We start from the raw sequence: 14,063 nt of genomic DNA, 5'->3' as shown, positions 1-14,063 counted from the left end.
TCTGTCAGGCAGCTACGTGGGCCTTGCTGCACACGTTCGCAAGAAACTACTGCCTGGACAGCCACCTCCGGAGGGATGGCTTCTTTGGCTGTTCCGTCCCCCAGGACTTTCTGGTGTGATTATTGATTCGTAGACCCACCACCGGGGTTGGTATTGCTGGCGTATCTATTCTAAGGTAAGGAATCTAATACTAACCTGTTTCTTTCAGATGCACAAGTTGCTTACCTTCGGTAATGATATATCTATAAGAAACAGTAGTTAGTGTTAGATTCCTTACCGCCCCACCCATCCTCCCTGTTCTGCGGACCGATATCTAGGTTTCAGGTCATCCTCTTTCAGGTCCCTAGTTTCATGGCACCAGTGTTGGTTTTTATCATGGCTCTGCGTTTCTGGCGCGGAAAAGCTGTGTATAAGAAGTGACGTCAGCGTGCGAGGGCGGCGCCTAAGTACTCCGGTGACGTCATCCCTGCAACGACGCCGACGACGGACGCGGAGCCGCAGACGACGCCTACCGATGCACAAGGGTACTGCTACGCAAAAGTTTCCGGATCCAGTCTGACGCCTGGGGATATTCTAAGGTAAGGAATCTAATACTAACTACTGTTTCTTACAGATATATCGTTACCGAAGGTAAGCAACTTGTGCTTCTGGGAGAACGCGCAATGTCATCAGTTCTGCATGTTAGAGTTTCCAAGGCGGCACTCGCTCAGAGACTCTTTTCATCTCGAGTGGAGCTGCTGTCTGTTGTACTCTTTTACGCCTATAACACTTCTGCCCAGAGTGCCGAAGAAGATCAGGCGCAACCGGGCCCAAGTAATTCTTGTGGCCTCGGACTGGGCTTGAAGAGTATGGTATCCCGAGCTACTCAGTATGTGCATCGATCCCCCGATCCGACTTCCTCTTCGTGAGGATCTTCTGTTGCAGCAGGAGGGGACGGTCCTCCACCCGAACCTGTCCAGCCGCCACCTCCATGCGTGGAGATTGAGCGGCGACAGTTGACATCTTTCAACCTTCCTCCCAAGGTCTGTAATGTTATTCTCGCAGCAAGGCGTCCCGCCACTAAAATGGTATACGCCTGCCAATGGAACAAATTTGTGGCATGGTGCACAGCAAATGCTTTGGATCCTCTTTCTGCCCCTCTTTCTGAGGTTCTTCTGTTTTTTTCTGTCTTTGGCCCAGCAGGGCCCTGTTCTGGGCACTATCAAAGGTTATCTTTCTGCCATCTCCGCCTTTCTGAGGCTTCCTGATCAGCCTTCTCTTTTTAAGTCCCCGGTTGTTAACCGTTTCCTCAAAGGCATTGCACACACATTCCCTCCCGTGCCTTTCATAATGCCTCAGTGGGACTTGAATCTTGTCTTGACCTACCTGATGTCCGCTCCCTTTGAACCCCTTTATAACTTTCCCTTAAGTCTTCTCACCTTAAAGACTGCTTTCCTGGTAGCTATCACCTCTGCCAGAAGAGTGATTGAGCTCCGGGCTCTCTCTTCTAAACCTCCTTTCCTTTCTGTTCATCCGGACAAGGTGGTTTTACGGATCCGTCCTTCTTTCTTGCCAAAGGTTGTCATGCCCTTCCACATCGGGCACACCATCACTTTGCCCACCTTCTTTCTGCCTCCGCATCCTTCTAGGGAGGAGGAGATGCTCCACCGTCTGGACCCAAAACGTGCGATTGCTTTCTATCTGCAGCGTACACAACAGCTCCTGGTGGATGATCAGCTCTTTGTTGGCTACGTGGGTGCCAAAAAAGGACGGGCGGTGCACAAATGGACCATTTCCTGGTGGGTCGTTCTGTGCATCAAAGCATGTTACTCCTTGGCCAAGAAGGAGCCTCCTTTGGGGCTGCGTGCCCATTCGACCAGGGACTCTGCAGCCACTACTGCCTTGGGACGCGGCGTTCCCTTGCAGGACATTTCTCAGGCAGCTACGTGGGCCTCGTTGCACACGTTTACAAAGCACTACTGTCTTGACTGTCCGGTACAGGAGAGACAGCTTCTTTGGCCATTCTGTGCTCCGTAACTTTCTGGTGTAATCCTGTTCGCAGACCCACCTCCGGGGTTGGTATTGCTGGGGTATCTATTCTAAGGTAAGGAATCTATCACTAATGTGTCTCTTTCAGATGCACAAGTTACTACTTGTGTAACAATATTTCTGTAAGAGACCTTAGTTAATGATAGATTCCTTACCGCCCCACCGGTCCTCCCCGTTCTGCGGACTGATTACCAGGGTTAAGGTCATCCTTTTCAGGGCCCTAGTTTTATGCACCAATGGTCAGTATCTTGCATTGCTCTGCGTTCCTGGTGCGGAAAGTCGTGTACAGAACTGAAAGCGCGCATGGGTGGCGCCTAAGTGCTCTCCGTGATGTCATATCGGGGCTGACGATGCCAGTGATGGACACGGAGCCACAGGAAGCCACCTACTGACGCGAAGGGGTAGTGCTAAGCAAAACTTTACGGATCCAGTCTGATGCCTGGGGATGTTCTAAGGTAAGGAATCTATCACTAACCATTGTCTCTTACAGATATATCGTTACACAAGTAATAACTTGTGCGTTTGTACATCTAGCCCACAGTACTGTTCTGTACCTTTGTCACCAAATGTATATAACTACTCCTATCCTTCTTACCTTATAAGATAAGAATCAGCAGGACAGTTCTCTTCTTCTCAATGAATCAATCTGTCAAGGGACTTGTAAAGCGCGACTACTCAAGCCACGGGGGAGGGGTAGATTTAAAAAAAAAAAGGACTATTTTTTGACAAGAGACTATTTTTTTTCTTGGTTTTTGGCTACATTACTAGCATTATGCACTTTAATGAAGTAAGTCCCCCTTCTCTTCTTTTTATCCATTGCATGCTTGTTTTCCACCCCAACCATCCATGCCTGCCTCCTTCATGGTTTTCCTTTCATTTCTCTAGTAATGGGTGTTGTCTGGTGTTATATCTTGTTCTACAGCTTGCTACAAAGTGCATGAAGCAGGAAGACGTGTCCGTGCTGTACATCACCCAGGCACAGGAGCTGGAGAAAAAAGGAAAATTGAAGGATGCGGAAAGGCAAGTACCTTGTTCCTCCACCTCTTCTTTTCCACCTGAACATTAAGACACTAGTAAGAGCTGTCAGTGTCCGTAAACATTCCACAAAGATTATAAAGGCGTCATTTACTAATCTACCACTAAACACTAGTGTCATCTGGAGCATAAGGAAAGCTGTAGCAATACAATGACTTGCTTGTTAAACAAAGACACCAACAGGCACTTCCTTGCAATTATCTCTTGTTTCTGAGAGAGTGCAATGAAAACCTCTGGGAACCCTTATGTATCTGGTTCCCAGCCTATTGGAACCTACTATGGAGGTATTTTTAACTGCAGTGTCTTTTAAAATAATAAAGACGAGAAATAAATGATTACAACCCTTTGTTTCTGTGTTAGGATCTTCTCCCACTATCACATGATAGTTTTTACTGTGCACAAGAGATTCCCTTCCATTTTACAAACATCGGCTTCCCACACAACGGAGGCACATGACATCTTTTAGGCAAATCCATCTGTTACAAATTGGTGGCACTGTAAAAGCGCCCAGTCCTGCAGGCCTCTTCAGTGTCTATGACTGGGCCCTTTGAGACCTTATAAAACAGGTCACGAAGTAGCTGTATAGAGACTAAAAGGGAGGAGTTCAGAAAATGTCTCCGAGAATATGATTACCTCTTTTAATCTGTTTGTAAAATGACTTGTTAGATCCCTCAGCTAAAAGTTATTTCGCAGCATGCCCATGCAAGTGTTCCTCATGGTAAAGACATACTCTTTTTAGTCTGTATGCTGAACCAAAGATTGTAAATGGTTTTATTTCTTTTGGCTCAATGAAGGAAGATGAGACTCAGAATAGGAAAACTGAAGCTAAAACTTTAAAGTCAGTTTTGCAGGAAAAAGATTTCCAAAGGGTTCGAGTGGAGTTCTTGCCTCTAGCCATTTGTTGGAGTGCATCATAAATCTTATTGTTTGTAATTGGGGCTTCTAAGTCTAGGGCACCAAGCTTCTCAAGAGTATCCCTATGCACTAATCTGGACTGTGGAAGGGGGGCAGCTTTGAGTGTTCTGTGGGGGATAATAACTCATAACTACGAATGTCCACTCCCGGGGTGCTAAGGTCCCTGCGGAGGGTTTATTTGGTTCCATATACAGCTTTACTTGCATAGGCATGAAGTACAACCTTAAATGCGTCCGACTCAACCCTGGCTCCTAGGGCTGAGCCCTCATTTTTTTAAAATTAGGAAGTAATATTCTCTGAGAGCGTAGGTCGGAATGTGGTATCACAAAGCATCTCCAAGGAAGGCACTAAGTGGATTGTGTGGGCCTACCCCGCCACCAGCGCAGTTGTAGCTGTAGTGGACAGTGATCTGAGTGGGTGCGTTGGAGATATTTGGCTTGTCACTTTCGTGAGGGCATTGCTAGAACAATAAAGAAGTTCAATCCTGTATGTTATGTAGGACCGAGTAGTGCAAGAACTCTGTCGTCTCTGAATTCAGACTGCGCCAGGCGTCCTTCACCTGAGTATTAGTAGCCTAATGTTGTAGATGTTGTGTGAGGCTAATCGATTGTACCCCACTCAGCAGGGTGTGGGAGCGGTCATAGGTCAGGTCTAGTGTACATTTGAAGTCTCCTCCCCAATAACTAGGTGTTAACATATTACGCAGCACCGCTGGAGTCAAGTAGTGTAGGAAGGGAGCCTGATTAGTGCGTACAATAATATGAGGGATAGAGAGAGACCGTCCAATAAACCCTCTATTATGACATACTGTCCATCCGAGTCTACTCTGGGGTTCTCCTAGTGCCACCCAAATTAAGACCCCTCCTGGCATAGCAGGAGTACGTGGTCCCTATGAGTGCCACTCTCCATCGCTCGCACAGGGCCTCCAGATCTGGGTCAATCAGGTGTCTCTTGAAGGGTTCTATCTGTACCTTTTGCCTGTGGAGGTATTGATAAACACAGCCCCGTTTTGTGTGACCTGCTAGTCCCCTCACATTCCATGTCAGTAGCAATAGCAAGGACTCAGTTGCTTCAACATTAATAACCATTAAAACAGGAGTATAATGTCCACCCCAACACCCTCGCTCCATCCCACATTCCCGTTCCCCCCCAATTGCCCACAACATTTCATATTGTCCACATCAAGGAAAAGAAGATACGACCCATATTGGGAACAATAGGTAGAACATATAAGAAACCCCGACTCCTATTCCCAAACCAGCTTACCAAGGGGCGGCTAGCCATATGCACTCTCATGCTACACAAGTAAGAAAAGATTTGCAGTCTATACCAGTGGTGTGTGGTAGATGGGGCGGTCAGTCAACAACCTCGGTGGGCCTGAGTATACATGTTTCATAGATTCACATGCCTGAATCATTCCCCGTCGCCGAGGCGGGAGTCCCACGGTAAATAAAAAAGCAGTGCCAAAGGTAAATTATTGTAGTAGGCCCTAAGAAAAAGGTCTGAGGCCTAAATCCTAGTAGCCTATCTACATCATTATGTTAAAAAGACCAAAGTCTTTGTCCCAACCAATCAGCTATCAGCACCCTCTAGAATACGCTCTGCAGAGCCAGTTCTCCTCAGGTTGTCGTTAGCACAAGTGGGAAATGAGTATCCCAAAATAGAGAACTGACTCTCCGGGGACGAGGGTGGGTACATGTGAATCTATGAAAGATACCAATACTGGATAACCAAAGTTTCTGATAGATACATCTGCCGTGTGGATTCCTCACCTTGTGAATATTCCCTTGCGTCAGCAACATTCGGAAATTCTTTTCGTAGCCTCGCGCCGACGTGGACGTGGACGTGGACGTCATAGAGACATGGCATCGCACGCGACTCCGCTGACGTCACCGACGCCTATTATAGGCCCACGCCGGCTTGATTGCATCAGTTCCCTTTTTTCCGCGTCGTCGACGCTAACGGTTTCGGGAATCACAGTAGCCGACTGCTACTTTGTTGCCTTTTTGTTATCACTTTCTGCTTCTTTGTTTCTTGTATCTTCGGTGATGTCGACAAAGAAGACCGGCTTCAAGCCCTGCAGGGAGTGCGGGAAGTTGATCTCCATTACTGACCCGCACGAGGACTGTATCTGGTGTTTGAGCTCTGATCACGATGTGGATGGATGTTCGTCTTGTCGGAAGATGAACCCGAAGGCCCTGAGGGAAAGAGAGACCAAGCTCCTGGTAGCGAAACTGAAGGCTGGAAAAGGAAAATCTTCGAGGTCTCGTCCTCGAAGGGCGAGGTCGAAGTCTAGATCCAGATCTCGAGAGGGGTCGTCTTCGAGGTCCGCTTCAGACCATGCTTCGAAGTCAAAGAGGAAACATAAAAAGAGGAGGCATGAGTCCCGACGTCGTTCCGGTAAGGAGTCAGGCTCGAGGTCGAGGTCACCGAAGAAGGTGCGTTCTAAGGTGGTTACGCTGGAAGTCTCGGAACCAGAAGGTGAGGCCTCGGCTTCGGAGTCGCGGGCGCAGTCCCCGACTCCGGCTTCGAATCCGTCTCCGGCGCCGTCCCCGGCCCGAGATGAAGAAGAGGTTCAGGTGGATGTGGATTCTGCGCCTGCTGAAGAGCCGAATCCAATCCCTCCTCAAGACCAGCCTGGGGGTTTTCAGCCACCCTTTCTAACCCCAGGCCAGGACCCATCGGCGTTTCTGAACGCTATGTATGGCGTCTTTTCAAGGGCGTGGTACCCCTCTGGCGCACCTTCGGCTCCCATGGGTCCTCTGGCTTTCAATCTAGGAGTCCCTCACTCCTATCCTCCTGCTCCATTCATGCCCTATATGCCGGCTCCGACACCGCATTGGCAGTTTCCGGCTTCACCGAAGTCGTCGACGCCGGTTCCGGCGTCGCCCACTCCAGATCGGCCTCGAGAGCATCCCGCTGGGCCTTCGGATTCGTTGCCGACGTCGTTCCCGACTCCGTCGGAGCCGTTGGTGGATCCGGTTGCGAAGCGTGTGAAGGAGAGGTCCAGAAGGGAGGCCCAACGCCTTTTTTAAGAAAGAAGGTATATGGAGTCACATCCAGAGTCACATCCAGATTTGGAGGAAGGTGAACCGGATGAGGACTGTTATGAGGATCTGGCTGACGCTGGTAGCCTGGATTTCTCTCCGGAGTGGGAGTTGCCTTCAGGCTCTGATATGCCTTCTAAGGATGTCCAGCCTTATCATATGGTGATGAGGAAGGCTGCGGAACGTTTGTAATTGAATTTGCCTATGGTGGAGTTTAAGTCCAATCTTCTCACTGAGGTTTTGCATTCTCCTAGTTTTGTGGTAGAACCGTTGCTTCCGTTTAATGACGCCTTAACGGAGCCCATTTTGGAGGTGTGGAAGAAACCACTGTCAGCTCCTGCAGTTTCTAAGAGTGTGGCTAGAAGGTACAGGTTTGCTCCTGAAGACCCTGCTTTTTTGACGTCTCACCCATCACCAGAGAGTCTAGTCATTCAAGCAGCCTGCTCCAAAAAGAATGTGAGTGCCTTTCCCCAGGTGTCCAGTGAAAAGGAGGCAAAGAAGCAGTATCAGGTTGCTAAAAAGACCTTCTTCTCTGCAAGCATGGCATTGAAGTCAAACTAATGCCACTTGTCTGATGGGGAGGTATGTGCATGCCCTTATGGATTCTTTGCAAACTCTAGCTCCTAAGATTCCTGATGCCAACAGGAAGGATTTTGAGGAGGTAATTTCGGATGCACAGGCAGCGGCTCGCCAAGTGATACAGAGTGGTCTGGACACTGCGGACTCTGTGGCACGTATCATGGGCACTGCTGTCGCCACTAGGAGATCAGCTTGGCTTCAGACTTTTCAGCGGATGTTCAGGCGACTTTGTTGGATCTTCCTTTTGATGGATCTGGTCTCTTTGGGAAGAAAGCAGATATGACCCTGGAGAGATTTAAAGACAGTAGGGCGACTTCTAGATCTTTAGGTCTCCAGGTCAGAGGCTCTTCGTCCAACAGGAGATTCAGGGGTTTTGGTCGCTCTTTTCGGAATTACCGACAAGGTCAGCAACAGCAGCAGCAACAGCAGCAGCAACAACATTCCATGTACAGGTCGTACAGGGGAAAGCAAAGAGCACGTCCTCGTGGACGTCAAGTCTCCTCCGCCTCCACATCCTCTAACCCTCCAGCCTCAGAAAAGCAGTCCTAGATCCGCCATTCAGGGTCATGTGGGTCCGGTGGGGGGTCGGCTTACCCATTTTCTACAGGATTGGGAATCGGTTACATCAGATCTTTGGGTTCTCAATCTTGTAGAAAATGGGTATGCGCTTCCCTTTCGGGAATTCCCTCCCTATTACCCTCCTTGCCAAGGTTATTGCACGGAGGAATATCTGTTGTTTCTGCAGGAGGAAGTGCTGACTCTGTTAAGAAAGGGTGCGATAGAGGTGGTCCCAGAGCAGGAAAGGGGTCAGGGATGCTACTCTCGGTATGTCCTGATGCCCAAGAAGGATGGCAGACTTCGTCCAATTCTGGATCTCAGGGTCTTGAATCTTTATCTGAAACAAGAGAAATTCAAGATGCTCACCCTTGCTCAGGTTCTTCAAGCGCTGCTAGAAGAAGACTGGATGGTGTCGCTCGACTTACAGGATGCGTATTTCCACATCCCCATCCTGAAGTCGCACAGGAAGTATCTCAGTTTTACGGTGGGATAGCAACACTATCAGTTTGCGGTTCTTCCTTTTGGACTTACTACTGCGCCTCGAGTCTTTACCAAGGTGATGGCGGTGGTGGCGGCGCATCTCAGAAGGTCGGGGATTCCGGTTTTCCCCTATTTGGACGACTGGCTGATCAAAGCGGAGTCGTCCGAGAGAGTGCTCCATCATCTGCAGGAGACAACCCAGTTGTTGTACAGGTTGGGTTTTTCGATAAATGTACCCAAGTCTCACCTGGTTCCCTCCCAGCGCAACCAGTTCATAGGTGCTGTACTGGACACAACTGTATATCGTGCATTCCCTCCTCCTCAAAGGACATACAGGAAATGATGCCTTTATTTTGCAATGGAGCGGTCGTTCCAGTCCTGAAGGTCCTTCGTCTGCTCGGTCTGATGGCTTCCTGCATTCTGTTGGTCAACCATGCACGCTGGCACATGAGGGCGCTCCAGTGGTGCCTCCGCTGGCAGTGGTATCAACACAACGGAGATCTCAGGGAGTCAGTGAGGATCTCCAGAGAAGCTGCGGCGGATCTGTCTTGGTAGGGCGTGGAAGGCAACCTGTCTCAGGGGAAGCCTTTTTATCTGTCTCCTCCGGTGGCCACAGTGATAACGGATGCATCCACTCTAGGGTGGGGTGCTCATCTGGGGGATCCGGAGGTCAAGTTTCTTTGGTCTCCAGAGGATAGGTTGCTTCACATCAACCTATTAGAATTGCGGGTGATACGTTTGGCGCTCAAGGCCTTCCTCCCTTCCCTTCGCGGTCGGTCGATCCAGTTCCTGACGGACAACACGACCGCGATGTGATACATCAACAAGCAGGGAGGGGTGGGGTCGCAGTGTCTCTGCAGAGAGGCTCTGCGTCTCTGGTCCTGGATTCAGGACCATCAGATTTGTCTGATGGCAAATCATCTGGCCGGAGTTCTGAACGTTCGTGCGGACTCTCTGTCGGCAGTTCTCAGCCGACCACGAGTGGAGGCTCCATCCGGAGGTAGTTCACGACATCTTTCAGATGTGGGGAACTCCTTGGGTGGACCTGTTTGCCACTCTCGAGAATGCTCACTGCCCGTCATTCTGCAGTCTCCAGTATCCGATGCAATGGGCCTTGGGGGACGCGTTTCAGTTGAGTTGGGGAAGGCAACTCCTTTACGCGTTTCCTCCCATACCTTTGATTCCTCGGGTTCTGAGGAAGATTCGCCAAGACCGGGCCCAAGTCATTTTGGTCACCCCGGATTGGCCAAGAAGGGTGTGGTACACAGATCTTCTCCACCTCTCCTCTCACCCGCCGCTCCGTCTCCCTCTCAGAGCAGACCTCCTCTCACAGATGGAGGGGCAGATTCTACACCCCCACCTTCAGACATTACACCTTCATGCCTGGAGATTGAACGGGGCAACCTGAATTCCTTTTCACTCCCGCCTGACGTGGTTGATGTCCTCTTGTCAGCCAGGCGTGACACTACTAAGACCATTTATTCATACAGATGGACAAAATTTGTCACTTGGTGTGGGGGGAAATCTATTGACCCTTTGAGAGCTCATTTGCCTGATGTTCTCCAGTTCGCTCTTTCTCTGGCGCGGCAAGGGTTTGCTGTTGCCACAGTTAAGGGCTATCTTTCTGCGCTGTCGGCATTTCTCTGCTTGCCTGACCAGCCGTCTCTTTTTAAGTCTCCTGTTGTTTTAAGGTTTTTGAAGGGCCTCACAAATATGTTCCCTCCTACTCCTTTTATTGTGCCTCAGCAGGACTTAAATCTTGTCTTGACCTTTTTAATGGGTGCTCCCTTTGAGCCTCTTTACAAATGTCCTATGAGGCTTTTGACTCTTAAGACAGTCTTCCTCGTTGCAATAACTTTAGCAAGGAGGGTAAGTGAGCTTCAAGCTCTTAGTTCCAAGCCCCCATTCCTGACCATTCATGCTGATCGATTGGTTCTTAGGACCAGGGCTGCTTTTCTCCCTAAGGTGGTGACTCGTTTCCACCTTGGTCAATCCATTACCCTCCCTACCTTTTATCCTCCCCCACACCCCTCTAAGGAGGAGGGGAGATTACACCGTCTGGACCCCAAGAGGGCGGTGTCATTTTACCTGGACAGATCTAAAGACTGTCGTTTGGATGACCAGCTCTTCATTGGGTTTGCTGGCTGCAAGAGAGGAAGAGCGGTCCATAAGAGAACTTTGTCAAGATGGATCGTCCTCTGTATTAAGATCTGCTACTCTTTAGCCGGTAAGGAACCTACAGAGGGTATAAGGGCTCATTCTACAAGAGCTAAATCTTCATCCTCAGCATTGGCTAGAGGTGTTCCTGTGCAGGATATTTGTAGGGCGGCAACTTGGTCTTCCCTCCACACTTTCGCGAAGCATTACTGCTTGGATTCCGAAGTGAGGAGGGACGAATACTTTGCGCGCTCTGTCCTCCATGATTTCCTGGTTTAGAAGTGTGGACACCTTCCTCCGGGAGTGGGGGCTGCTTTGGGACTCTATTCACAAGGTGAGGAATCCACACGGCAGATGTATCTATCAGAAGAACAAGTTACTTCGGTAACGCTTTTTCTGGTAGATACAATATCTGCCTGTGGATTCCTCACTGACCCACCCGCCTCCCCGTTGTCCACTCTTCTATACCAGTATATCTGTATTGTTTCACATTGATATTGTGTTTATTTTGTGGTCATGAAAATGTGCTATTTCTAATGCTTGCTTTCATTAGCTTCACACTGTGTGTGTGATTTTGACTATCGTGTACTGTGTATACTTTGTACATTAATGCTGTCATTGGTCCGTCCGTGTGCCTCGAAGGCACGGAAAAAAGGGCGGAACTGATGTCATCACGCCAGCGTGGGCATATTATAGGCGTCGGTGACGTCAGCGGAGTCGCGTGCGATGCCATGTCTCTATGACGTCCAAGTCAGCGCGAGGCTACGAAAAGAATTTCCGAATGTTGCTAACGCAAGGGGATATTCACAAGGTGAGGAATCCACAGGCAGATATTGTATCTACCAGAAAAAGCGTTACCGAAGGTAAGTAACTTGTTCTACAGGTAAGTAACTTGTTTTCTTATTCAGTATTGGGGTATCTTTCATAGATTCACATGCCTGAATCAGAGTAGCAAGCAGTATGCCAGGTAAGAGTCGATTGCGGATGGTGGGAGACTTTTACTGATAAACTCCCAGTTACATCATTATTAATAATCAACAAGAGTAAGGCAACTCAACTTTCCATAGGTAAAACATGGTCAGGAATTTAAAAGAACATTCATAGAGCACTAAATCATGGATATCTAACCTCACGTACATCCATTTATTAAAATCGAAATATGTATATATATATATATATATATATATATATATATATATATATATATATATATATACCTTAAAATACATTATATCTATACTACTATTATAAAGAGAGAACTTGCACCTTTTGGACAGGTAAACTCGGGAACCACAGCGCCAATGTACACACCCGATACATCGTAGAAAACGTCAGGGTGTGTAGATGGTTATAGGCTATAAACATTTTCAAAATAAACGTTATTTAAAAAGATATTTTTTTTAAAAAAGTAGTCCCCCAAAGTAGCGCCGACCACGACGTGCGTGGTCACGTCAGGAGCAGGGGAGGAGCGACTAGGAGCGTTGGACTGAGGAGCAGAGGCAAAGGTAAGGCAGCAGGGGGCAGGGGGCAGGGGTCGGGGCAGGCAGGGGTCGGGGCAGGCAGGGGTCGGGGCAGGCGGGGGACGGGCCGGGCGAGGAACGGGCCGGGCGATAGCTGCACTTATTATTTCTCTCGATGTGTGGATGACGAGTCAGTGCAGCTATCGGCACCAATTGTAGCGCTATTGCAGAACATAACTATTACTAGAAACACCCAGGGTGGGTGGATGAAGGAACCCGTGGAGAAGTGAACGGATGGAGCAACGAGTGTGTGAAGGAATGTTTTAAAGAAAATCTGAATGAATACATATGAATGAATGAAGCAACTTGCGAGTGTCTGCATGTATCAATCTGTGCGCTAATGATTGAAATAATTGCCTGCGTGAATGAATGTGTTAATGGACACACATGAACATGTAAATGAACCAGTGTGTGCACCACGCTAACGAGGGGTTCCAGCATTCTTAAGGGGTTTCATTGCACAACCATAGTGCAAGAGATGCCCACCCACCTGAAGCCGAGGGGTGGCCCGTCTCCGAGGTCATGACCTTGAGGATGAAGGCTCGCTGAGGAGGACGGAAGTGGAGGACGTGGGGTGACCTTCTGTAATGTGACTGGTGCTCACGTAAAGCGCTGCAATCCCTTCAGGTGGAGTTAGCGCTATGTAAAGCTGCAACAAACATATAAAGTACCCGATTTAAACCTGATACATGCCCCCCTCGCCAGTAGCAAGGCCAGGGGGCATGTGGCTCGGATGGCATCAGGCGGGCACCTCGTAAATAAATAAATGGAGGCGAGGTGCTCCCCCCGTGGCCCCCTTCCCTCCCCGCGCCCAGCACCCCCTCCTCAAGCACCTGCTGGAGCTCGGTGGTTCGGGGCTCGGATACACAGCCTGCTGGCAGGATGAATGCCCAGTCAGTCAGACTGGCTCGGGTGACAACCGAGGGAGGGAAACTCATGACCAATACCCGGAGAGCTCCCCGTGGGGCGAGTGCCAGGGCGGCCCTAAGAAAGTACACACAACCAGAGGTACATGCTACAGGCCAGCCAGGCAGACGCACACAGCCAGAGAAGAGGTACACACTGCAGACAACCAGACAGGCAGGCACACACAGCCAGAGGTACACACTGCAGACAACCAGACAGGCAGGCACACTCAGCCAGAGGTACACATTGCAGACAACCAGACAGCAGGCACACACAGCCAGAGGTACACACTGCAGACAACCAGGCAGGCACACACAGCCCGAGGTATACACTGCAGACAACCAGACAGGCAGGCACACACAGCCAGAGGTACACACTGCAGGCCAGACAGGCACACACAGCCAGAGGTACACACTGCAGACAACCAGACAGGCAGGCACACACAGCCAGAGGTACACACTGCAGACAACCAGGCAGGCACACATAGCCAGAGGTACTCACTGCAGAGAACCAGGCAGGCACACACAGCCAGAGGTACACACTGCAGACAGGCAGGCAGGCACACACAGCCAGAGGTACACACTGCAGACAACCAGGCAGACACACACAGCCAGAGGTACACACTGCAGACAACCAGGCAGGCAGGCACACACAGCCAGAGGTACACACTGCAGACAGGCAGGCAGGCACACACAGCCAGAGGTACACACTGCAGACAACCAGGCAGACACACACAGCCAGAGGTACACACTGCAGACAACCAGGCAGGCACACACAGCCAGAGGTACACACTGCAGGCAGGCACACACAGCCAGAGGTACACACTGCAGACAACCAG

At 49.6% G+C, this 14,063-nt stretch overlaps 1 protein-coding gene across 1 annotated transcript in view; it reads left to right on the top strand.

Annotated features, from left to right (window-relative positions):
- The window catches only part of IFT172 (intraflagellar transport 172), a 1,181,874-nt gene that overhangs the window by 561,548 nt on the left and 606,263 nt on the right, over positions 1 to 14,063 (top strand). The window contains exon 27 of the mRNA XM_086928171.1: positions 2,951 to 3,048. Coding sequence (XP_086784297.1) covers positions 2,951 to 3,048 — 98 coding nt within the window. The remainder of the gene's footprint in view (positions 1 to 2,950; positions 3,049 to 14,063) is intronic.

Source organism: Lissotriton vulgaris, chromosome 6 (genome assembly GCF_964263255.1).
Source record: "Lissotriton vulgaris chromosome 6, aLisVul1.2, whole genome shotgun sequence".
NCBI classification, from domain to species: Eukaryota; Metazoa; Chordata; class Amphibia; order Caudata; family Salamandridae; genus Lissotriton; species Lissotriton vulgaris.
The sequence above is the reverse complement of the archived record's forward strand: the minus strand, read 5'-3'. Positions and strand labels throughout refer to the sequence as shown.